At 39.0% G+C, this 24,343-nt stretch overlaps 1 protein-coding gene and 1 long non-coding RNA gene across 3 annotated transcripts in view; one reads left to right on the forward strand and one right to left on the reverse strand.

Moving 5' to 3' along the window:
- NUP205 (nucleoporin 205) overlaps positions 1–14,071 on the reverse strand; it is a 52,762-nt gene extending 38,691 nt beyond the window's left edge. Inside the window, exons 1-8 of the mRNA XM_037387712.1 lie at positions 13,950–14,071; positions 8,868–9,010; positions 7,694–7,865; positions 6,553–6,697; positions 5,462–5,621; positions 3,280–3,508; positions 2,955–3,119; positions 1,981–2,156 (exon numbers count right to left, since the gene is read on the reverse strand). Of these exons, the coding sequence (XP_037243609.1) occupies positions 1,981–2,156; positions 2,955–3,119; positions 3,280–3,508; positions 5,462–5,621; positions 6,553–6,697; positions 7,694–7,865; positions 8,868–9,010; positions 13,950–13,977 (1,218 nt within the window). The 5' untranslated portion in view covers positions 13,978–14,071. The remainder of the gene's footprint in view (positions 1–1,980; positions 2,157–2,954; positions 3,120–3,279; positions 3,509–5,461; positions 5,622–6,552; positions 6,698–7,693; positions 7,866–8,867; positions 9,011–13,949) is intronic.
- A 92-nt stretch (positions 14,072–14,163) lies between these two features.
- Positions 14,164–21,934, forward strand: LOC119148086. Of its 2 annotated transcripts, none has more exons than XR_005104297.1 (3): positions 14,164–14,563; positions 18,441–18,636; positions 21,759–21,934. It is a non-coding gene; the product is annotated as an uncharacterized LOC119148086 (long non-coding RNA). The 2 variants fall into 2 exon arrangements; XR_005104298.1 differs by having other exon boundaries at positions 18,441–18,507.
- Positions 21,935–24,343: the final 2,409 nt, after the last annotated feature.

Raw genomic sequence — 24,343 nt, forward strand, 5'->3', positions numbered from 1 at the left:
AACCAAAAGATTTACCCAAATCACCACTGGCAAGCAGCATAAATGTTAAAACTATACAGAAGAGTTAAATAAAACGCTGACTTACAGATTTAAGTAAAACTGAACAAAGAGGTTTTGTATATATAGATACACACACGTATATATATACACACACAAAAAAAAAAAATCCTGCAAAACAGACACTTCTCTTGCTCCAAAATTTGAGATTCGGTAGAAGTAACTGAGTACATAAGCCAACCACAAACTGATAGCAGTTAAGACAAAAAATTCCTACACAGGGCTATATTCCCATTGCTTACTAACAAAGTCTTTCCTGCAAAACAACAAGTACTGACCTCTGTCAAATTGGAATACAAGTCAACGGTCAGATTTCTGCTTCTATCCTGTATTACAACATCTACTTGTAATAAAAAAAAAATATACATCTCTCTGCATCCTTAGGCATCAGCTATGATCAACTGCAGATCTGAACTAAAGCAAAAAAACTGAAATGGAAAAGAAATACTCTTCCCAGAGATAAAGCCTCCAATTCCATAATGCAACAAAGGTGAGAGATATATCAACAAACCAACGAACAGCCTTGGGATTTTCAGGCAGTTCTGTGGAAAACAGGAAACAAGGTCATACCTGTTCTAAAATCTAATATGGCAGCACCTTTAGTCTGGGTCAGTCTCCAGCTCTTCCACCTTGATTCGAAAATCTACTTTATATCTTTTTCGTAAAAACTGGTATTATGGGAGACATTTCATCTTTCATAAAGCAACAGCATTCAATGACCAGCTGCCTCATAAAAAACTTCCCAGTTCCAGACCCCTTTGCACTTGATTGTTAACAGGCTTCGGACATCTTACGAAGGCTGCATGCAATGGTGTTTTTTTGTAATACAGACACAGTAGCCTTTAGCAATCTTTGGAATATATGAGGAATATGTGACTTATATTTTATGGAAGTTCCTTAAACAATGTGGTAAGTGTATGCAGCACTTGCGGTATTACAGGCTGCCACTGCAGAGAAACATAGCTGCAAAGTTATCAATGTGAACTTGTATGAACTGACATTATACTTGTTCATTAGATAACCTGTGGATTAAAAATACATCTTAAGAAAGCAACACGCAACACCAGCAGATTATAAATAAATTAGGATTAAACTTAAAAGCTGTCTACACCATGTTCATATATGCTCTCTAAGGTTCTTAAGGCTCAAGTATTGTTTTTCCTGCCAATATTGTTCTCATTCTGCAAGGTTACAATAAATAAAATATATCTTTTAATACTTCTTTTTGCACATTGAAAAACGTAATTATTTGGCAACTCCAACTACAGCTCAATGAAGGTCACAAAATAAAGCCTCCATCAGTTAAAAGCATTTTCATAGAAGTTTAATTTTCCATGTCTAGATACAAGGTCTTGCACAAAAGAAACCATTGTAATTGCTTCGAATCAAAGCAATTCAATTGCTTGCAAAAACCCTTCTGCAGCATTTCTGCTGTTCTAGTGAAAACAGCTGCCCATTTTTCCAACAATTGATACTACTGAAAAAGCAGAAACCCTCTCCTTAAATATGGAAAAGATCACTAGTAAACGGATAAATTAAAAATGTGAGACAAAACCCGTAAGTTAATTTAGGTTACACTATTGTATCAAAAAAATACAATCAATATCCACATACATTGCCATCAATTTCAGCATTCATTTAAATTTTAACCATGTAAAACAAAACAAAACCACTACCACCACAAAAGCTTGCTCTGCAGATCTTGCAAATCTCACCACACTGAAGTGTTTTAAAAATCACATTCTACTTCAATGTGGAAAACAAACACCAAATCCTATAGATTCCATAAAGTCAGAAGTTTTTGCAGCTGCAGCACCTGAAGCTGAGGGTCGTAGCTGAATCTCTATGCTACCTGTCCTAATGTTAGAAACATAGAAGAGATGCCCACATTTCTCAAGCACTGCTGTTCACACAACAACTTACTTTCATTGGCATGAGTGCAAGGAAGTCTGTGACAAGGTTATGAATTTTGCGAATGTAAAATTCCTCCTGGTAGAAATTTTCAGACCCCACAACAGATTCAGTCAGGAACAGGAAGACATTATCAGCAACTGCTAGCTCTGCCATTGCTTCATCTGCCTCAGTGAATTCTGCAAGAGCTGGGCAACAAAAATCAAAAGAGGGGGAAAAAATAAATTACAATTATTTGTTACCAAACAAAACACATTTCAGAATACCCGGCTGACGTGCAAATCAACATGCTTCTATCAACTATTATTTTTTGTACCCTACAGGAAAGCACCAGGCTGAAAAAGACTAGTTAATGTTGGGTGATGATCTCAACTTTCTTCTTTATTAAGTGTTAAAGTGCATAACCCATTTACCCAATCAAATCTAAGGCTGTGAGCCAAGAATCACAAACTAACCTTAATTAAACATAATTTATAATGTTTACATTTTCTTTACTATCTGTTCTGGAGTAGACTCAATTTTGACCTATTAGGGAGCCTGGAAAGCTTATGAAGTACAGAGACACACAAAATAAAATTAAAAATAGATTTGTCCTCTCAGGATACTGAGGTTTAACACTGACAGATGTAAAAAGTTATAAGCATAAATCTGTTCTTAATTTAAGTGTTCAAAAGATACTAAAGCTGCTAAAATGCAATCTTTCACACTTTTCAGTACATTAAAATCTCTTTCATTTCAAAGAGACACTATGAAATATTACTTTCTAATAACTAACTATTTCTAAACCTAAAAATGTGTACACTTCAAAGCAATTCATTCTCGACAACCAAACTCACATACTGAGAAAGCTTTACAAGAGCATCAATGGTAATTTTATCATAAAGGTAAATACTAACACTTCAAAAAGGTAACAGATACCTTGACTTACACCACTTGCAAACTCTGAATACTGATGTGTAGCAACTGCACTTCAGTTTTTCATTTACCTGTCACATCAGATAATTGGGATATTCCTCGTAATGCCAGTGCCCAGGCTAATCGAACAGTAGCTTGCAAGCCTGGTAATTTCCAAGGCTGTGACTCCTGAAGACGAGTGTGTATTGTTGCTATATACTGTCTTTCTGTTAGCAGAGGGAGCCGGTGCATCAAATCTTGAAGAACAACAAAAACAAACACAACACCAATACTCAGTAAATGAATGTGAAAAAAAACCATGCCAAATCCTACCAATTCGTTACTCAACAATAACAAAATTAATTAACCATTTATCCATCTGCACAGCATAACCTCTGGGAAAACTGCCAGCATTACCTTCACGATCCTCTGTGCCTTGTTCCAGAAAGCTGACATCAAAGCAGTAAAGGAGAGCCATGAGAAGAGACAAGTTCACGGCATCCAACGAGCCATCAGCTTCCACTGTTACTTTCTCCAGGTAACTTATGAGGATCAGAGTGTCATCCTTACTCAGTGGTGACTGGCAGGTCCAGACAAACAGACTTTCAGCCAAGGACTGTCGGCATTCTTTAATGAGGTCAGAAACCTTTAAAAGAAAAAAAACAAACAAAACCCACTGAATATAAATATTCTGGTAACGTTCAATTTGCTCTTCTCAGTCAATCAGGATGGCTAAGTTAAGTTTAAAATTACTCTAAAGACAGCAGCTACAGAAAAAGTTGGGTTTTTTTAATTGCTACACAACAAAAGGCACACTTCTGCTTTTTAAACGCATTCATATTTCCATGTATTTCATTTGAGGTGTGAGTAGATATCCTAGAATAAGTCTACATGCAAACCAGCATCTCTGTCAAAGCAGGAGACACGAATCTACACAGAACTTTTGTAGCTGTAAATGTATCTCACAAAAGTCACCATTTCCTATCCCTAAGACACAGCTGTAGTGGTTGCTATATTCAGATAAGGTCATATAGTCTCCCTCTTGCTCCAAAAGAGATGCCCTCAACTGACTATACAAACAGCTAACTTTTAAGACCTTGAGAAATATGAAAAGACATCTAAAATTGTAACTTTCTTCCTCCAGACAAAATATGGATATCAAGAATATAAACATAAATGAAACTATCATCCCCTATGATATGGAACAAATATCATGCCTGACATAAAGGCTACCAAGGATTTTCACACTAATTTTTTTTTTCTTTTTATTTAGCAAAATATTGCATGCTACGATACAATTAAGTACAATGGCTCTTGAAAACAAAGATTATCTCCTTTATAATGTTACACCAAAAATTACCAGTTTTCAAACAAGGACAAATACTTATTTAATTTGTTAACTCCACTCCTCCCCCCAAGCTGAGTTTTAACTGCTTTAAGTCTTACCAAAACAGTAAAAGTTAAAAAAAAAAACCTTTAAAAATAAAAAGCCACTAATGGACTTTCATACTGGTCTTTGCAAAATTGTATTTTATTTAGCTAAATTATGAGCTTCTAATAATGTTCTTGCCTTGTATCCATTGAACCAGGTTAAATAAAAAATAAAGAGCTATAAGCATTCTAGCTCCAGTAAAATCACCCGCACAGTGACAAACAGAAAACCTTTTCAACATTTAATATAGCAAGAGATTTGCTCAAAGACTTCAGCAGAATAACAGTTCTAATAAATACAGAGGGAAATATGGCAGTCCACCTAAAAGGAAGAAAAAGAACTTCTAACATTAAGCATTAAATTAATTTTAAGGTAAAAATAAGGTACATTAAAGCAATTTTAGGTAAATCATAGGGATATTCTTTGAATAGTTTCTAGATTAATAGCAAAAGTATAAAATGACTTCTTTATTTGGTGGAAAACAAATTAACTGATTATAACATAGAATAATTTTCAGATATATCACCCATTAGAAAGAAGTTCAGAAATTAAAACAATGCTTTAAAATCTCCCTACTAGGAACATACTCTGCAGTTAGTCACAATCTCAATCAAGTTCGAGGATTACAAAAAAGAGAACTCATTTTCAAGCAGTTTTCACTTCACTATTAGAAACACTTCTGTTTGTATTAACACAATTGGATTATTAAAGAGCATTATTTGTCTGACTAGACTTGGTTTCAATCTGGTTTAATAATTTGTGAATTTTTATTCCAATGGTGCTGATAATGGTAGCGTTGAGAGCAGAGGATCTAACATAGTGTTAAGAATAAAATTTAAAAAAAAAAAGAAATTTTTACATAGTACAAATATTAGGTTTACTTTTTTACTGTCCTTGATTACACTTCTTCACTAAAAATAAGGTATGCCCTAGCATCAGGAAGCAAGATCAAAACAGAAATGCAGGAAGTAACCTGGATTCCACACTGGTATAGCATAAGCTGTGGAGTAATTAGTATGATTCCTCAGACAGTAACAGAGCTTGCAAAGGTAGAGTACAGAAACTAGTAATATAAAAAACCAAAAACCTCCATATCTTTTGGCAGGCTAACTGTATTCTAATCTGTGCAGTAATTCAAAAGAACATTCGTACCCCATGAATATTTACCTCTTTGCGATGTTTCTCACTACCCAGTCCTCGCTCTCTCTGGAGTTTATCAAATTCATTGTTCAAATCAATGTGAGACACAAGAGTGAGAATCTTCTGAGTCAAACCCTGCTCCATTAGATCATCTGTAAAGCGTGTTGTCATGGTCATTAACTCTTGACTATAACAGAAAGAACATAAATTTAACAATTAATCATACTATTTGCAGTCACAGAGGAAGTCTAAAATAATGAAACCCATCAAATGTATTTGCTGACAGAAAATGTACAACTACATTATATACATGACATAACTAAATGTGCATTGCTCATCAGTTTGCAGTGCCATCTCAAAACATTATGCTGAATGGATACAAAGTTCAGGTAACTGGGTTCAAGAACACGGAATATGAGAATACAACATGCATCAGATAGTTAAGAATTCTATCAAAAGGAAAAAGTATTATACATAAGATGTACATAAGTCACAAGCTCACATCCTCTTTCTTACTAGTAAATGTAACTGTCCAATTACATACACCCTACTGAAGTGGTAGAGCTAGTTCTAAAGTAATCATTTATTTTATGTTTCAGAATGTATATTTACACCAGAATATATATTTTAATCTTTCTTTAGTTGAGCAATCACTGTGCATTGGAAGTAAACACTGCATACTGTTTTATACTTTGAAGTCTGAAATACTACATTCATCAGTAGATAGGGCATCCTTTTTGAGTAAAGGTAGGAGCACGATTCTCTTGTTTTGCAGGCATGGGAAGTCAGAACACAGCAAGGGCAGAAACTCAGTCTCTGTAATACTTAGTGACCATCACTAGTTAAAGCAACTTTGACAGGGAGGGTGTCTGAAGTAAAACACTGCCAAAAGGTGAAGAAGCATGAAAGAACTGCAAGTAAAATGGATATCCTTATAATCCAATAAAAATATGCCTAAGGAAAAAGGAATGTTGTGCCTAAAAAACAAACATGAAAGTAGCTGCATCAGGTTATGAGAAACAAACGAACTTGAGAATATTCACATTCCCTTGAGTCTAACTAGTCCTAAAAGCACTCAAAGCAGAAAGCTTTGATGAGTTCATCACCACAATACAGACCTGAGTTCCAATGTCCATGTCTTGCCTTGGCGTGACTGGATGAGGGTTCTCAATGAATTGGCAATGCATCTTTTCCCATCCCAGTACAACAGAACAGCCACTAGACCTCTTGTAAGGCCAGGAAAATGAGGTTGCTGGTGTTCTCCTATTGAATGAAAATGCACAAAATAGTCACAGGAAGTTTAACGTACACACCTTGGTAACAGCTCTCTTATCTTTTTATTTCTATTGGAAATGCAAGTGTACTATTCAAAGCAACCACAGTTTCTGATAGAAAAATTTGATAGATAGAAAAACTATCACTAATTTGTTTCAGGCACTTAAAAGAAATCACAGATATTTTGGGTACTATTATTAAAATTGATACTCAACTATTAAAACATCCGAAAATTTAAAAAGAAACAGAAGTGCAAGTTCAGAAATATCCTAGTCCAAATGGTATTTGCCACTGATACCTAGCCGTCTTAATAATCAACTCAAGATGATTATCAGCAAAATAAGTTTTGTTTATTCAAGATGAAATTATCTGTCTGAATTTACACTGAAAATTCAAGTTCAAAATAGAAAGTGAGGTTGATTTGAAGACTGCTTTCCAAAGGTGACAAATTCACAAGCTACTTCTTTAATGAATTTTTTAAAAGTTAATGATCAACAGTAGCTAGTAATGATAACTAACAATTATATTTTAATAACTCTGAAATCAGTTTTTATATGCAAAGCATGTGTTACTTTCCAGATTACTTCCCTTACTAATCAGTTATTACATTACGAACCAAACAAAGTCATATATCAATGTAAAACTAATACATAATTTGAAGAACCAGTAACTATTATGCTGCTTTATGGCAAAATTCTCAATCAATTATTTTTAAACTATTTTTACATTCAGTGATGAAGTAAATCATAAAAAAACCTCAGATGATTCCCCCTTTTTGCAACAGCTGCATAAAATGTGAACATTAAGGTTCAGAACACTGTTATCATATCACATTACAGTAACAGCAGATTTCTTTTTAAAAACATTTCACGTTAGGAAGCTAAGGCCTTGATTGAATCAGGCATTTGTGTTAAGCATATGCTCAAATAAGAAGGCCCTATTTAAGTTGTATTTCTCCAGCTCTTAAATATTTTCCCTTCTCACCAGCTAGAAGGAGCTCAACAGCTGCCAACTCTCCAATATCAAAGAGGTCACTGAGGATAAAAGCTTCTCTGATGAGTTGCTCTGGCAAAAGCCTAGTTCCCTGCTGACCCTGGATAGCAACCCCTTCTGTACTTGCTTTCTGAATTTTCTCATGCTGCTGAACATTCTTTGGCTGCAAGAGAAACAAGCATTGGAAGTTACTCAAAATGGCAAGATCAAATAATGAATAAAGCTTTACACATTAATCGTTCCACACAAATACAGTTCTGGCAGGTTAGGTTGTCATCATAAAAACAAAGGCAGTGTTTTTAAACACAGAGATAGTAAAGGCATCCTAAAACTGCTTCACATTTGCACAGCAAAGGTCTTTTTGTGGGGACATACCAAAATAATCTTAAATATCTCATTTACTCAGAATAATGAAGAGTGAAAGTAAATTTCGATACAATTCTTAACAGGAATTTGTATCAGCTTAATGAAAGACATCTAGGTTGTTGATCAGAACTGCTGCATTACTCCAAGGCACTGCTTTCTACATCATGCTTTTTTCTATTAAACTTAGACACTAAAATATACTGATGAAACTCCATAGCTGACTCTCACATTTTCTGACTATCAGTTTAAAAAGCTATATACTATTGCATAAGTAAAACCACTGAAAGAGAACATTTTTCTAGTTGCTACTTTGTGATCCATCAGCCAAGAAACAGGGAGTTTCTCCACATCATCTCACATTCCTAACAAGACACATTCTATATTTCGTAAATTCATGTGTTCACCTGTTCTGTACATTCATTAACATGACTAAAGCATAAGCATGGACCAAAACCAGACAAAATAGCTTTATTTCAGACACACAGGAGTAGTGAAAAAGCTAATACTTGACTGATGGATCACCAGATACTTCTATTATTCCCCTCAAAATAGTATTCAAACAAAGCGAGGAAAAAAAAGTTATAACATTATCTTGTACAAGACACAAAATAATATGTACTATTCAAGCTATTTGTATTCTTACAGCAGAATAAGATTGCTGTAACACATTTGTGTTACGTACTGTAAAAACAGAATGAAAAGAATGGTCAGGGTCTAAATGATATGTAATACAACAATACTAGACAAAGCACATCATCAACTCTCCAATTCATTCTACAAGACAGCATTAGTCCAGTACCGGATTTCTGAAGAGAGAAATGAAGTCGGATTTGTGTTTCTTTAAAACCTGGTCGAGGCGATGAATAGCTTCAGGCTGCCTTTTCCAAATGGCATTCATTACAGTCTGCCATATGTCCTTATATGGACCCCACAGGCTGGCAGCTAAAAGAAGAAATAAAACAGTGTATTTGAAATCGAGAAAGAAAGAAAATAAATTATTTATACACTATTTTCAATAAGCAGACTTAATTTTTAACTTACTGTTAGTCTCAGTTTGACAGTGTAGACTGTTACACCCATCAAGCAATGCATACTTTCCTTTCTTAAGGCACAAAAATATAACAACAATGGTCTGATATAAAACTTAATTGCATTTAGGGAGCTAGAAAAGCTCCCTAAGATGATATATGCAGCTAACTTCTGGGGAGATATTTGATACAAGCTCTGTAATCTTTCAAACGTATATGCCTAAGGATTTCCACCCACTTTGGCAAGATTAAATGGTAGCTAAGATCTGAAAAGCAGACCTTGCATCTGAATGCAACTCAGCAAGGCAGACTTCCTGCTTTCTGTTTTTGATAAAAAAATCTAAAACAAAGCAATACCTAATATATGAGGGACTGAAAATGAACAGCAGTGCTATCAGAATTTGTCCCATCAACAAATCAGTCTGTGTAGAATAAATCAGAAACCAAAAACGTAAGATTAAAGGCAATATTACATAAGAAACAAAGTATCCTTAGGCTTATGATTTTTATCTCACATTTATGCATCTTTCTCATTTTCATTTTAGAAATAAATACAAGTACTTTTGATCCCTAAAACATATTTGCTGCTAACATTCTGTCCAAGAGCTTCATAAAGTTATAAATTTCCTTTACTAGAAATAGATCAACATATAAAATTACCTATGTTTAGAAGACACCAGATTATCTGTGGAAGCTAACAAGCACAAATATATTATTTAAGAGAAATCTGACTCGACTCTAGAAATACACTCTCTCCCTCAACACTGAAAAAAGTTTCCTTTGCATATTTCAAATCTGAATTTAGTACTACAGCTGAACGATCTCTTCCTCACTAGAAGTTGTATCATGCAGAACCCAAAGTCTGTAGCATGAAGGTTGCACTAGAAGATTCCTTATCATCAGGTCTCATGAAAACAGTATACCAAACTAATGTTCAGACTTCAGCCAGAATCTCTATCTAAACTGAAAACCTTACAGATGGAAAATTATTCTTACCACCTGGTATTAACATCCTATTTAAAAAAAAACAAACTCATTTTAAGACCCACATTAAACAGAAGTACCAAAATATTTCCACTGCTAGGTATCATCTGTATTTGTGAAAGTTTCAGATTCTACCCACCACAAGTCACTTCTAAACATACCAGGTAAATTTATTACCAATTGTATTGTTTGCCTGCAAGCTACTACATAACTGACACTGCCTGACTGCAGGTAGTATTACATGTTCCTGAGCATCTACTGAGATGGTGGTCCCTGACCCAAAGATACGATAAGCTAGCAGTGGTTTCTGCATGCTATAATTTTCCTTGTGGAAAAGGTACTTCAAAGAGATTGTTGCCCTCCTTCATTCAGAGTCACTTGTTCACACCATATACCTGCCTGCTCCATTAACTCTGATGGACTGCACTGTAAATCATTATAGTCAAATGTTCCAGATTAAATAAGAAAAAAAAAAAAAAAAAAGAAAAAGACTGCACTGTAAGTCATTATAGTCAAATATTCCAGATTAAATAAGAAAAAAAAAGAAAAAGGAAGCAACATTTTGCAGAGTTCTTCCAATCTTGTTTTTAAAAATGAGAGTATTTCATCAACACAGGTTACAAAGTTGTCCCGCTAATCATAAAAACAACTGAAAGAGAAATGCCTGAAGCACAGAGGGCAAGAACAAGTGGGTAGTGAATGGCAGAGACCTCTGAAACTGGCTTTGTTTCTGGAGAAATTACAAAATAGAACTGTGCCTTGCAGAGTAGCCTATATACAAAAAATACTAGCATTTCACCTAAAACTGGTTTAACTATCCCCCACCTTCTTTTTAATGTACAAGTTAACACTGTGGTATGAAATCAAGTACCGAGGTCACATTTTATCTTCATGTACCTTGTTCTGACCAGCTGTAACTAAACCTGACTAGGTGCATCAAAGTCAAATATAACTGCACTTGTCTTGACCAGGCTGCTTACTTTAAGACAGCAAGCAAGAGATAGCTACTCTGATGTGAAGATGCCCCTTTCTTCACACAATCAAGACGCCTCCTCAAAGTAATGCAAAATGGTATACGGACACCCTGAATAATAATGCAGCATAAGCCAAGTTGAAGTGTAGTGGGTGCGCATGGAGACAAGAGCAGGTCTCAGAGTGAGACCACGGGTTTCAGTCAGTTTTACCACTACATAAGGTGTCTTGGAAGCAGTAAACCAAGTAAAACTGCCAGTTTTATTCTGTTGCAAAGGAAGAAACCACACAAAACAATAAGAACAGAACAAACCCTCTCACCCCAAAAACTATCATCATTTATGATGCAATTAGCAGCCAGTAAAGCTGAGAGGACAGCCTGTAAAAAAGGACAAGGCCTCTCTCCTTTTTAAGCATCAGAGTGTTTTAACCATTCAATGTCACCCCTGTCTAAACAAATTCACTAAAAATAGCTACTATTGGATAAATAATTTCACACTCCAGACTGTAACTGGCTCTCCCATATAACTTCAGAGTTCAGAGATTTACTTCCACTCAACGCTTTTTTCACTCTTATTAAATTACAGAGTCCAACAAACACCAGCAGCAACCCACAGCGCCTGCCAAAAGCTGTTCAATTATTTCCCTGGCCAATTTTTTTGCTCTTGTCCCTACGATGTAATTGCTTTGCACCAGCCCAAATACATGTACTGTACGGCATTAAAACAAATTAAAGATCTAACTTTTCTAACTTAAAACTAATGTAAAAAAAGAGTTAAAGAGTTTATTTTCAGCAGGATCACATCTACAACCCAGTTTGCTCTGTGATGGCACAAACTATGCTAGTAGAAAGATAAGGTATTGCAGAGAAAGGAATAAGCAGCCGGGATGGAAAAAAGGCTGGACTTCAGCAACCATGCTGAATTTTTCTCACTTAAAGCTGTTTCCATTATTATTACAGTTTTAGAAATGCTGCCCATCCCATCAGGGACAGCCAGGAAGGACAGTTTGGATTGCTCCTTTTGGCAACAGTAGCAGCTGAAACTTATGCCTGAACTTTTTACCAAGTTATAGACTTAATCACACTATGTCTATCCCCACAAATAATATAACCTAAGGCAAAATCTCCATTAGCTCTAGTGCCACATTGGCTTTAATTTTTATCTCATCTTTCATGTATAAAGCTCCTTCTTCCCCCTTTTTTTTTATTATGTTATAGAATCTCTTGCCATATAATTTATACAATAAAATGTAGTCTCATTTGAACTAGTCCAATTTTCACTTTAACAAAGTCACATTTCACGTGAAAGGTCTTCGCTTCAACTAGTACTTTTCTGTGAGGGAGCAAGGATGTAATTGATTCGGTTAGATCAAAATATCTTCTCTGTGAAATTCGCTCCTTGCTTAACACAGAAATGGAGCTTTTAATTTTATTAACCCGTCACTAAGACCTACAACACCTTAGTTACAGACCTTTTGGCCATACCCATATTCCAGCCACAACTGCTTTTCAGAGGGTCTCCATTCTCCCTGTATTAACCTAAGGAAGTTCAACAACAGCAAATGCAACGTCTTACACCAAAGACAGAACACCACCACACAATGGTACAAGCAGGGGACCAAGTGGCCAGAAAGCAGCTTTACAGAAACACACCCAAGTGTCCTGGTAGACAAGTAACGGAATGCTAGTCAGCAGCACATCCTCATATCAAAGACAACCTCTATGCACCAGGTTGTATTAAACAAAAGTTGCAGCCAGCAGGTGCAGGGAAGTGATTTTTTAGGCACCTCTGGGTCCTGTGCCTAGTTTTGGGCTTCCCAGAGCGTAACACTGAAACAGGGGTCAGGCTGAAATAATTGACCTTGTTCAATCTTAAGAAGGCTAAAGAGGGACGGCAGCTTTATTGTCTTCAACTACCGAATGCCACTATACACAGAAAACAAGAGAGAGAGAGGCACCCCAGGAGAAGCTCAGCAGCAATGACACAAGCTGCAATACCAAAACTTCCAATTAGCCATCGGGGAAAAAGTAAGTTACTGTGCGTGTGGTGACACATTGGAACAGAGGCCCAGAGAGGCCTCTGGGAAGAGCTTCATCCTTACAAGTATTCAAAAATAGTTTAGATAAGCCCCTGAGCCACCTGACCGAGGTGGCCTTGTTTTAAAGGGGAGGAAAAGAAGTGTTGGACTAGACAACCTCCTAAATTATTCGCCAATTACCTAGTCACTTCTTATATTACATTTATTCCTGTTATACTGGGTAAGTGCTACCTTAGTAACTCGAACGTGCTCCTTGTGACACACTCTAAAAAGACCACGGATGATCATGATGCTCCTCATCTTTAGCAACACTCAACACAAGAGAATGCAACCCAACATTTCCAGTCTCCTCGTGTAGCACAGAACAAAATCCAGGACACGTTTCCTTTTTGCTTTTTATTGCACATCGTATTAAGAGATTAGTGCAATACACAACTGATTCTTAATCACTTATTCACTGAGCTACCGCAGCCCTCCAGCACCAAGGCGGCCTTCGCTGACTCCTGCCGCCAGCCGCGTGCACCGCTCGCCCGGGCCAGCCGGGCAGGGCGGCAGCTCTGGCCGTCGAGCTCCATCACCGGGGCACCCCTGCGCGGCCCGAGCCCCGGGCACGGCCGCACGGCAGGAGACCCGCACTGCGGCCGCTCGCCCCGCCGCCTGCCAGCGCCACCGCGGCCCCGCCGCCCGCTCGGGCCGCGCCGCCTCCTCATGCCCGGACCTCTCCGGGCCGCCGCCCCCAGGGCTTCGAGGAGGCGCGCGGGGCCGGCGCCCCGCGGGCGGGCGGGCGGCGGGGAGGACGACGAGCGGCACCGCCGCGGCAAAGAGGAGCCGCAGCCCCACGTTCTGGTTCCTCTTACCCGAATTTACCGCCAACGGCGCCGCCATCTTGGGGAGAGGGAGGCGCGATCGCGGCGCCGCCGCCCGATGAAGGCCCCCCGGGCTTCCGCGGCGGCGCCTCCCGAGGAGCGGGGCAGCGACCCGCCGGCCCTCCCGCCGCAGAGGACGGGGAGGCGGTCCCGCGGCTCTCCCCTATTCCGGCTTCGGGGCAGCCCCGATGGCGAAAGTTAACGAACGGCCGCTTTCGCGCCGGCAGCTCCGGCAGCGGCAGGGGTGGTGGGGCAGGCCCGGGGGCCGGCCGGGGCGCGGGCTGACGGGAGCTGTAGTCGCAGCGGGGCCGGGGCCGGCTGTTGCTGGTCCCAGGGGCAGACGGGGAGTTCATCGCGTCAGTCGGCGTCGCGTTCGCCTTGAAACCTTTCCGAGTGGGCTACGGACAAGAGGGAGCTCCGGGATTCTGCGTCCCCGCGTTCGCGCCGCCGTTGTAAATAGCGCATCGCTCCCGTGCCGTTCCGTTCGGTTTTCCCCTGCCTTTTCCACACCGAGCTGAGGGCAGTCCTGCCTTTCCAGCCCTGCCCTGTAAGCCGTACGCATTGAATAAGGCAAAAAGGCCTGAAGTCAGAGGCTGCACCGAGAGGTAAATTTACTAAAACGTTTTCAAATTTTTTTCAGTGAAAAGAAAAAAAAAAAGTGCTACTGTTCTTTTTTTCAAAACCAGAATAGTTTCGGTTTCTATGGTTTCAGATTGAAGTCTTCGAAAAAAAATTTGAAACAAGTAATTTGTAAATGTTTGAATGATGGATGATGCTTATTTGAAATGCAAATAATTAAAACAGCACTATTCACTTAAAACCAGTAAAGTAGCTTTTTGTTCAACTGTGTTAGCAGATGTGTAGCATATGAAACTCATGTTTCTTGGGCTTCAATTTGTCAAGTAGGTTTTACAATCTTGTATTGAAAAAAAAGCAGCCTTGACAGGGGTTATCCTGTGAAGAAAGCTGCATTTAAACTCAAAGTATGTGCAAGAAAAAAGTACCAGGGATGAAGAAAGGAAAGCAAAAAGGACGTTTGTACATGTATGTATTTGTTGTGATTTAACCCCAGCCAGCAACTGAGCCCCATGCAGCCGCTCACTCGCTCCCCCCACAGTGGGATGGGGGAGAGGATCAGAAGAGTAAAAGTGAGAAAACTTGTGAGTTGAGATAAAGGCAGTTTAATAAGTAAAGCCAAAACTGCGCATGCAAGCAAAGCAGCAGAACAAGGAATTCGTTCACCACTTCCGATGGGAAGGTGTTCAGGCATCCCCAGGAAAGCAGGGCACCAGCACACACAACAGTCACATGGGAAGAAGACAAATACCACAATGCCAAACATTCCCTCCTTCCTCCTCCCCCAGCTTATACATACTCAGCATGACATCATATCGTATGGACTATCCCCTTGGCTAGTTTGGGCCAGCTGCCCCAGCCGTGTCCCCTCCCAACTTCCCGCATCCCTCCAGCCCTCTCATTGGCAGGACCCAAGAAACCAAAAAGTCCTTGACTTGGTATAAACATCACCCAGCAACAGCCAAAAACATCAGTGTGCTATCAACATTGCTCTCACACCAAATCCAAAACACAGCACTGCACCAGCTACTAAGAAGAGCATTAACTCTATCCCAGCTGAAACCAAGACAGTATCTCAGAAGTATCCTATATTTGAAGTCAGTTTACCACCCTCTGTCCCAGCAGTAATCAAGTCTCCTCCAGAAATTCCCTCCTGTATTACCTTTAAGATAACAAGACTCCACCAAAAGTATGTATTCATTTTTAGTGCCAATATTTCCCCCTCTTGAACTTTATTGAAAAAATATTTCACCATTGCCAAACCATGTCCAATGAACTAGACCCATGGGAAACTGGCAAAACAGCTATCCCTGCTTCTCTAGATCTTCCCTGCAGTGGGATGGCAGAGGGGGCAATATAAAGAGACCAGTGGTCTTGAGGTGAGAGTGAATTGGCAAGGCAGCTGTAAGAAAAAAATACAGAAACCAGAGAAAGTTTCACAAGGATTTGTTAGAAGAGAGAAAAGGAAATTTAAAAAGGGGGGCAGAGTCTGTTCTGTTAAGAACAGCTCCTCTCAGAGTTCAATAGATGAACCCATTCTCATTAATTTGGCCTAACTTGCTCATTTAGTTGAAGGGTCTGTATTCCCCTAAGATTTCCCTTTTCCGGTCTTAGCCATGAACGAGAACAGACCTATTGCAATGAAAATGATAGACAGTGAATCACTTATTTTGTTCTAGGAAAGGAAAAGGTGACAGTAGAAAATGAGTGAAGTTATTCCACAAGCAGCAGAACTAAAGCAGCCTTGGTACCTGAGTACAGCATTCCTGTATCTTCTCCCATGTATCCATCACTATGAAGCCATAGCTCTGCTCCTACACACTACCCCAAGACCTGTGACTATGAAAGGCATAAATTTGGAGACACGGGCTCATTGCCTGGCCACAGCAAACGTAATGGATAGCTTGAGGTTTTGCTTCAGCCTTTCCAACCATACAGATGCTAATTTTGATCTTTTTCCTTTATACACTTCCTGAGTTTCACAAAGTTTGTGAGAATATAAGTGTTTGAGCCCTTTAGCCCTTGATCAGATTAAGTTGGAATTGGTTCAGGAATTGCAACAGGTTCAAAAGTTACTGGAAAAGTTTGGCAGACAGAGTGTGATTTCCTAAGCCTTGTTTCCTTAAGAAATAAGACTTTAAAAAAAAAAAAAAAAAGACAGAGAAGTAAATAAATACATCTATTTTTTTAAAAAGCCTTGCCCAGGCATTAAGAGCTGTCATATTTCTTTTGGCATTCAGATGCAGCCAGATTGCACACACTTTTTTTAATCTCTGTTGGAGGAAAAAATCCTTTCTAACAACTGCAGATTTAATATTTAAAATTTCCAGATAATTCTTTCCTCTCCTTGCCAATTGGCCAACAGTCACATAGCAACATGAAGAGAAGAACACTGAAAAGAGTGGATGGCATGGGGTAGGTCATTGGGCAGCTGAACTTCAGCAGAAACCCACCCTATTTAGCTCCAGCTGCACAGCATTTATTATACTCTTTCTCTGTCAGCAATGTGATATTGTAATGCAAAATAGTTGTGACAGTACAGCTCCTAGTATGGATGAAGTAAGAGAGGTATCTAGATACGCCATACCATACATTCTGCACATACTTATATTGGCATAACTGCATCCATCCACACTTCGATGAGTAGGCAAGTCCATGAATAGTAATTCTTTGCTTATTCTCAATTTATTTGCTGTCCTTTAATTTAGGATCTTATTGTTTACCTAGGATCACTGTCTGGTTTGGTAGACTATTTTTGCCAAGTCACTGTAGGGAAAGAATACCTTGTTCGTCTCCCTAACAATAGCTTTCAGCAAGTTCTCCAATACATCTGGGTTCAGTGAGGGACACCAGCTTCTTTCATCCTTAATTACTAGACAGAAATCTGTGAAGTATCAAAGGTAGTCTGACACTAAGTACCTGGGATGGATAGTAATTCCTCTGGATTCCATGGAAAGGAGGTCCCAGATTGCCTTTGGGGTAGCGAATTCTGCTTGTGCAGTGAGAGACCTTCATGTAAGAGATGTTATTTTCTGTATGTGGAAATAACTACTAGTAATAATTAAAATGAGCTGCACAATGGGAACCTGCTCTTTGACTGGAACTTCTAGGTAGTTTGTGATGTACTAGAGGTGTAACATTCTTAATTGTAACAATACTAAATTTAGTCACTATGGTTCATAGCCAAATCACACATCAAGATACAAAGATAACGATGGTGATGATATAATTTATTTTCTTTATACTTTATTATGATCAGGAAGAATAATTATTGGGAGGGGGGGGGAAGTATTATTCAAATGCCTAAGAGAGGCCATGCTTAATTTCCTACTTTTAATCTTGAGTGCCATTGTGATCACATCCTGCATAATGGATTAAAATGAAAATTCAAAGGCTTTTTTAACAGTGCAGCTAAAAAAGATGCCTTGTAGAAGTGCATCCACAGAAATAGACTGGTCTTTACATTGTGAAATATGCCTCTTTGCTCAAAAAGTCAAAATAATTTCTGGCCACTGATTAGACCATAAAACTTCCTTGAACTCTTAATTCGACTGACACTAACTGTGTATCTTGGCTTACTGGTCTGTAAAAATGGGTATAACATTTCACAGCAGGCCTGGAATGCCGATTGACTGGATCTTTAACCTGGCCCCATCTGAACAGAGAAAAAGAATGTGGTTTTGCATTAGGTTAAGTTGGCAGAGTAAAGAACCCTGAATTCTCTTACTATGCTGGCTAATTTTCCTGAAAACTTCTTAGCTGGCTATAATCCTGGCTTTGTTACAAAGAGTGTGTTTTATACATTGAGATAGTCAGCTCGGCATCCAATCTTAGAAGAAAGTCGAAGACATTTTCCTGCAGTGATTCTCAACAAAATAACTGTAATTTCTCTGTCTTCCATCCTAGATAATTCTACTGTCACCATGGTATCTAAGCTCATCAGAGAAACTTCATGAGGTTGTTGCTAGCTTGGGTAAGTGGTTTATATAGTCCAAGGCAACAAGGAGCTAAATGTTCTCAAAGTTACGTGAATACCTTCCTCAGGGTCTGGGAGCAGAGGGAGAGGAGCTGAACAACACCAAGTGCTGCACTTTCAGTGTCGGTAAGGACAATTGTTGACTATAGGCATCTAACCAGAAATTAATGCCTTGATAAACAGTATCACTAACTTTCTTGCTTGACAACTGGGTCTTTATGATCCTTATTCAGGCTTCACTGTTAAGAGGAAAATACTGGTTTTGGCTGTGTGGTGTGTTGTGAGTGAATTTTTTCCTAAGTCCTGCTTTGGGGCCCTTAGAGGTATCTGTCTTGTTATTCTTTCTTCTCTATCCCAGAATGAAGAATAGCTTTTCTTTTTTGTAATAATTTCTCCATTCAGCCTCTGAAAGGAACAAGTTAATAGCCCTGAAGATAATCTGATTATTGTAATGATGTAGCTGCTAGCAATTGACAAGAGGTGGAGAAACATACAGCAGGGGAAATGATAGAAAGACAAAGTATGAGCAAAGTGGAGATACTCGATATGATAAGTAGAAGTGTTGGCACATCAGCTGCCTTATTTATATTAATTCTGTTCAGTGATTTCCATTACAGATGGTTGCTGTTTTTTCTAGTTGCCAGTCCCCAAAATTCAGAATTTGTCCTGAAATTCGCACTGAGTTCTTTCTGAACACTGTTGTATATATTCTGCAGGCTGAATTATATGCTTGTTGCATCTTTTTGGGTTTCCATTAGAGAACAGATGTGTTGGAATAGGTGTAAATCTACAGAAGTGTAATGAGGTTACTTGGGCAACGCTGAAGGTGTGTAAAGTTACACAAAAATGTCTGTGATAATAATGTAAGGCATAGAGTTTCTATAAGTGGATATAATACAGGAGATCGGAGCAGAAGTATCTTGACAGTCGATCTGAGCTAAACTGGAAGAAATCATTACTTTATACTTATAAACCAAATGAATTTGATATGGGAACCAGTGAGACTCAGGGAAAAGGGCATCTCACAGTGCCATCTCTACTGCAATGTAAAATTGCTTCACAGATTATACTACCATTATGTTAATTATCTTCCCAGTACTGTCCACTTCTTTGGAGTTCTCTGGGTACAAGATAAGAAGCTCCTGTATACCAAAGATGTGCGCAGAGTTTAGCTTGTGCACTTCTGACAGTCAGTTACTGAAATACTTTCCCTGGCCTCATGTTCTGATATCTTGTTTGAAGGAAAGCCCTGTCTGAATAGGTAGCATAAGAAAGGATTGGCTTTCTGCTCCAGTCCATTTTTGTTTTGTTGAAGTTTCCTGTGGATCAGGGAGAATTATCCTCAGGAGCAACAATCTGAAGGACCTGGACTGAACAAACCCCATTTCTGCAATAGGCACCTATATTAATTGGCTGTGGTGTCAAAATATTTCACTCCAAGTTACATGTCTTATTAAAGTCTCCTCCTGCCTTATTTGGTTATGACTGTGCTGCAGAAGGATAATGAGAAGCAGTATCAGCTGTTCACAATTAATGGGACAATTGTTGAGACCCCATGTTCAATAACTCCTACCAAGGTGACACCGTAGACATTGAAGCACTAAATTATATTATGTGCTTGAATGATTAAGGCTGAAGTTTATGGCTTATGCTCATTCAGTTGCTTGAGTGCTTAAGAGTAGAATAGTGAAAAACCTTTATCTTATACGCAGGTTTCTGAGCTGCTTGGCACATACAGCTCTCATACCTTTCTTCTAGATAGTGTCAGATGGTCAAAATTAATTTCCCTTGTCATTCAAGAATATTCCTATGCTAAATCAGATGAAACTAAATCTGTCTGTGAAATGTAGTGCTGAAAAACACCTGGTCAGCTAACTCTCAGATAAAATGAGACCCTAACCAATGGAGAAGACAAAATTCTCAGAGTTAATTGTGTGTGTCCAGCATGGTAGAACACTAATCCTTTAGGTCCTTCTGCAAGCCAAAACAACTACTGTTGTAGATTAACTTCTGTGGAATTGTAATGAAGCATCCTTAGGAGAATAGTCCACTCCAAAGTTAATAACCTGTTGAAAGTATGCATACAAGAAAAACTGATTTGAAGAACAGAAATTCAAAGGTCAAGGCCTACATTTATCATTATGGTTGGTCTCTACATAAAGGGTCATACCACTTCTCTCTAAGTAGACAGCAGTAAACTGTGATTATGATCTCAGGACAGCTTCATGTCTTGTGCTGTCTCTTTACAAACAACAGTCAATATTTGCTTGGAAATAACACTCAGAATGTGTCACTCAGGTGCATTTCTGGGCATCTACCTAGTAACAATTTGATTTTGTTTTTCTTATGCATCACTCTGTCTTAATACACAGTCATCTTCCGTCTGAAGAAACTAAGAGGTTGCAGTGAGGTCCAGCCCAGGAGGAGCTTGACTCTGACTCATCCTGAGACAAGGAGGGAAAGGTTTCCTTGCAGCTATATTGAGACTATAACTACGCAAGGACACTAACCTCTGAGAAAGCCCTAAAAATTAGGTGGCCTTATTTTTAATGAAGATTTGATTGTGCCTTTTGGGTGGCTTAGTTTGACGCTGTTTTATACTGGTAGATGGTAAATGTGTTTCAAAGTACAATTTCCCAGAACTTCTCAGAAGTTCTAGTGTCAATTTTCAGGTAAGATCCAAACTGCATTATAAGGAAGATTAATGCCTCCCTGTCACTGGAGGAGTTCAGAACACTTGTTCAGGTTGTAAGAGGCTTGCTAAGTTCCTCCCCACCAGCTTAACGTCTTTCTCCTACCTCTCATAAAGGTTTGGAGGGAGCATTGGCATTGTATGCTTTCCATCTCTCATTAGCACCGCTTCATTTTGCAAAAATAATTAAACTTTCACCAGAGATGGAACTAGAACCTGCTGGGGAATGAGGTAGAGATAATCCTACCATTCAAAAGACTAACTTGACCCCCCAGGTAAAGAGTATTTCTCCTGCAGTTTGTCTCAGTCTTTTGGACAAAAGCATCAACCAAAATAATGGAGGGAAGCACAACCCAAGGCCCTCAGCTGCCTAGAGCTCTTGATCAAATTATGTGAGACTCAAATACTAGTTCACTTTCTGCCTAAATCACGAAGAGATGAACTTAAGTGTCTAATACTTTCGAGAGTTCTTGAAAGCCTGAGCCGTATGTGAAAGGGGGCACTACTTCCATCATCTCTGTCAACCTGAGCAGATACAACCTTTTTTTCTTTACAGGTATTCCAAAGAAGGCAATCTGTATTCTAAGGAGGGAGTGGTGGTGGGTGGTGTTCTGGTCTTAACAAGAGCAAAAAGATGTTTTTGTTTTTATTGATCAGAGCCACTATTGATACTTTTTGGTTTGTTTGCTTGCTCAGATAATTCACTGAGTCATGTAACCCCAGTGCTCTCAATAAACTGATTTCTTGCCTGAAAGTTCTGTGTCTTTTCTCACTATTCACAGCTCCATAAAATAATGATCCAACTCCAAGTCTTAGCTCACACCAACTTTCATGCATAACACCGGAAAACGAAGTTTTTGAGGAACTGATTAGCTCTAGAGCTTGCAGCCTCCTCCTGATCAGGGAGTTCTACAGAAATTACTTATATCTCCTCTTTAAATACTGTGCAAATGCAGACTTAGGGAAACTTAAGAGCATAGCATTAATTGTTGGCATTTTAAATTAAGGGGAAGAAATAAGGGGACAGTAAGTACACACAGAGCAAGTATCACCCAGGGCAGTTTATGCTCATACTGATATGATACTTCTCTGCCCACATCCTTCACTCAGCCAAATCACAGCTCGAGTCAGCCATGACATTGTAAGTAGTTCTTCAATGGAAGCCTGGCTGCCATTGCTAGAGCAATTTGACACAAGGACTGCTGTGGTAGAACAGGAGAAATTACCTTTCTGGTAACCTTTTGTCACATGCTATGACACGAACAAACTGCACAAGCTGTGCCTTTTCACAGTGGAGCACACCTCACAGGTCCCTGTGCTGCTAGCCTGCTCCACAGTGGCTGTCAGCCCTCTGCAAACTGACCTCCCAGGGCTCACTTTTAGAGCTTTTCTTTAAAACAACTGCTTAAATGTCACAGGTGCAAGAGCTTAAGCACTGGATCACTTCCTAAAAAGAGGGCTTAGAGCCACCATCCTTTTTAACTTTTATATGCTGAATTTTTTTAGACATCTTTCATGAATTGGTTGCTTCAAGGCATGCAGAGCTCTTTTATCCAAATGTAAGGAGGACATAACTAAGCTTTAAAGGTCTGTACAAGATGCAAATGAGCCATGAAGACCTAAGGTGGCTCTATTTATCTTCCTAATTCCTTGGTTACCTGAGATGAAAAGTGCCAGTTAAAGGTGAATGCTGTATCATGGCTAAATTTTCTTTAGAAAGTACACTGCTCAGAATATTAGCGAGGTGCCTGTTACAGTTGTGATTCTTCAGTCACATTAACAGCTAGAAAGGAATACCTAATAAAACTCTGTTAGTCCTTTACTTTCTGCTTTTTATAGGAGTAGAACAGAACCACTGATATTCTTTGAACAATTTTACTTCAGATTTTGAGACCTACACTCTTTGTTTCTGCTCTTTTACTTTTCATTAAAGTAGTTGTCCCGGTATAGTTGTACCTGTAAAATAGGTGCTGTACCTATTCAACTATTTTAAAATAAAATCCACAGGGGTATTTTCACTTACATTACTAAACTGAGAGAATTTTAACTGGATCCTGAAGATGAAAAAATAACTCCCTTGTCTTTACTAAGATCTCAGCAGAGACAAGTTACTGTTTACCTGCACTGAGGTGAGAACATATGACTTCACTCTTGTGAGAAAAGGTCTGAGGGTGCTCCCTCTGATTCCTGTGCCTTTGAAGTAGACCTGCAATGAGTCAAGGTATATACTGCTCAGAAGAATGAGGAAAGGTATATATTACTCAGAAGGAAGAAAGTCCAGTGTCTAGATTCCTATCTGCCAGGAGTAGTGAAGAAGCAAGCAACCAGCAACTCACTTCCCTCTTGTCCCTGATTTTTACCCAAGTGGGAAGTAACTGGCTGCCCACCTAATCTTAATGCTTTTACTCTGCTGCTTCCGCACTGGACAGTGAAGAAAGTGATAGCCCACCATGTCAGCTGAATGAGTGGTTTGCCTCTGAAGGACAATGAAGCTGTCCACACACTTATGGCAGAACCTACTCTTAGGCATCACCCTGTGCATCTTATTCCAGTGTATATTCCCTGCTGTCTTCTCTCAAGAGTTTCTTCATTACCTACTATTCTGCTTACTCGTAGCTTTACCCTGAAGTCTCTTCAAAATTTATTCCAATGTAATACAGCCAAGAGATTAAACATGGAAGATTCTGGATACATTTGGTAGAATCTGGTGGGTGATCACTTTTTTTTTTTTTTGGTATCATAATGCTGCACCCAGTGTTTTCCACAGTGTAGGTCTAATATTCAGACTGGAAATCTGTGGGGGAAACTTGCAGAATGGAAGTGACTTTCAGAGAAGATGAGTTTTCGTTCACCTCAGGAGAAGTTGCAAATACTCACCTGTTTTGGAAATTGGGCTACTTTTATGAGGTCCTGTGCAAATATAAATACCTTTAGTTTTGGAAGTTGTGGCTTTTAGTCATTACACTGTTACATTTACTAGTTAGGAGAAATACTGCTAGGCATGGACTAAAACCACACAAAAAACTCAGTATATCCTTCCTTCTCCCTGCGTCACTCCAACAACTGTGCAGTACATTTTAAGGCCCAGCATGCAGTGAGTTTGCATAAAACGAATCATAAGCAGTTCAGGCAAGTATGACA

The sequence above is a fragment of the Falco rusticolus genome, chromosome 5 (assembly GCF_015220075.1).
Source record: "Falco rusticolus isolate bFalRus1 chromosome 5, bFalRus1.pri, whole genome shotgun sequence".
In the NCBI taxonomy this organism is placed as follows: domain Eukaryota; kingdom Metazoa; phylum Chordata; class Aves; order Falconiformes; family Falconidae; genus Falco; species Falco rusticolus.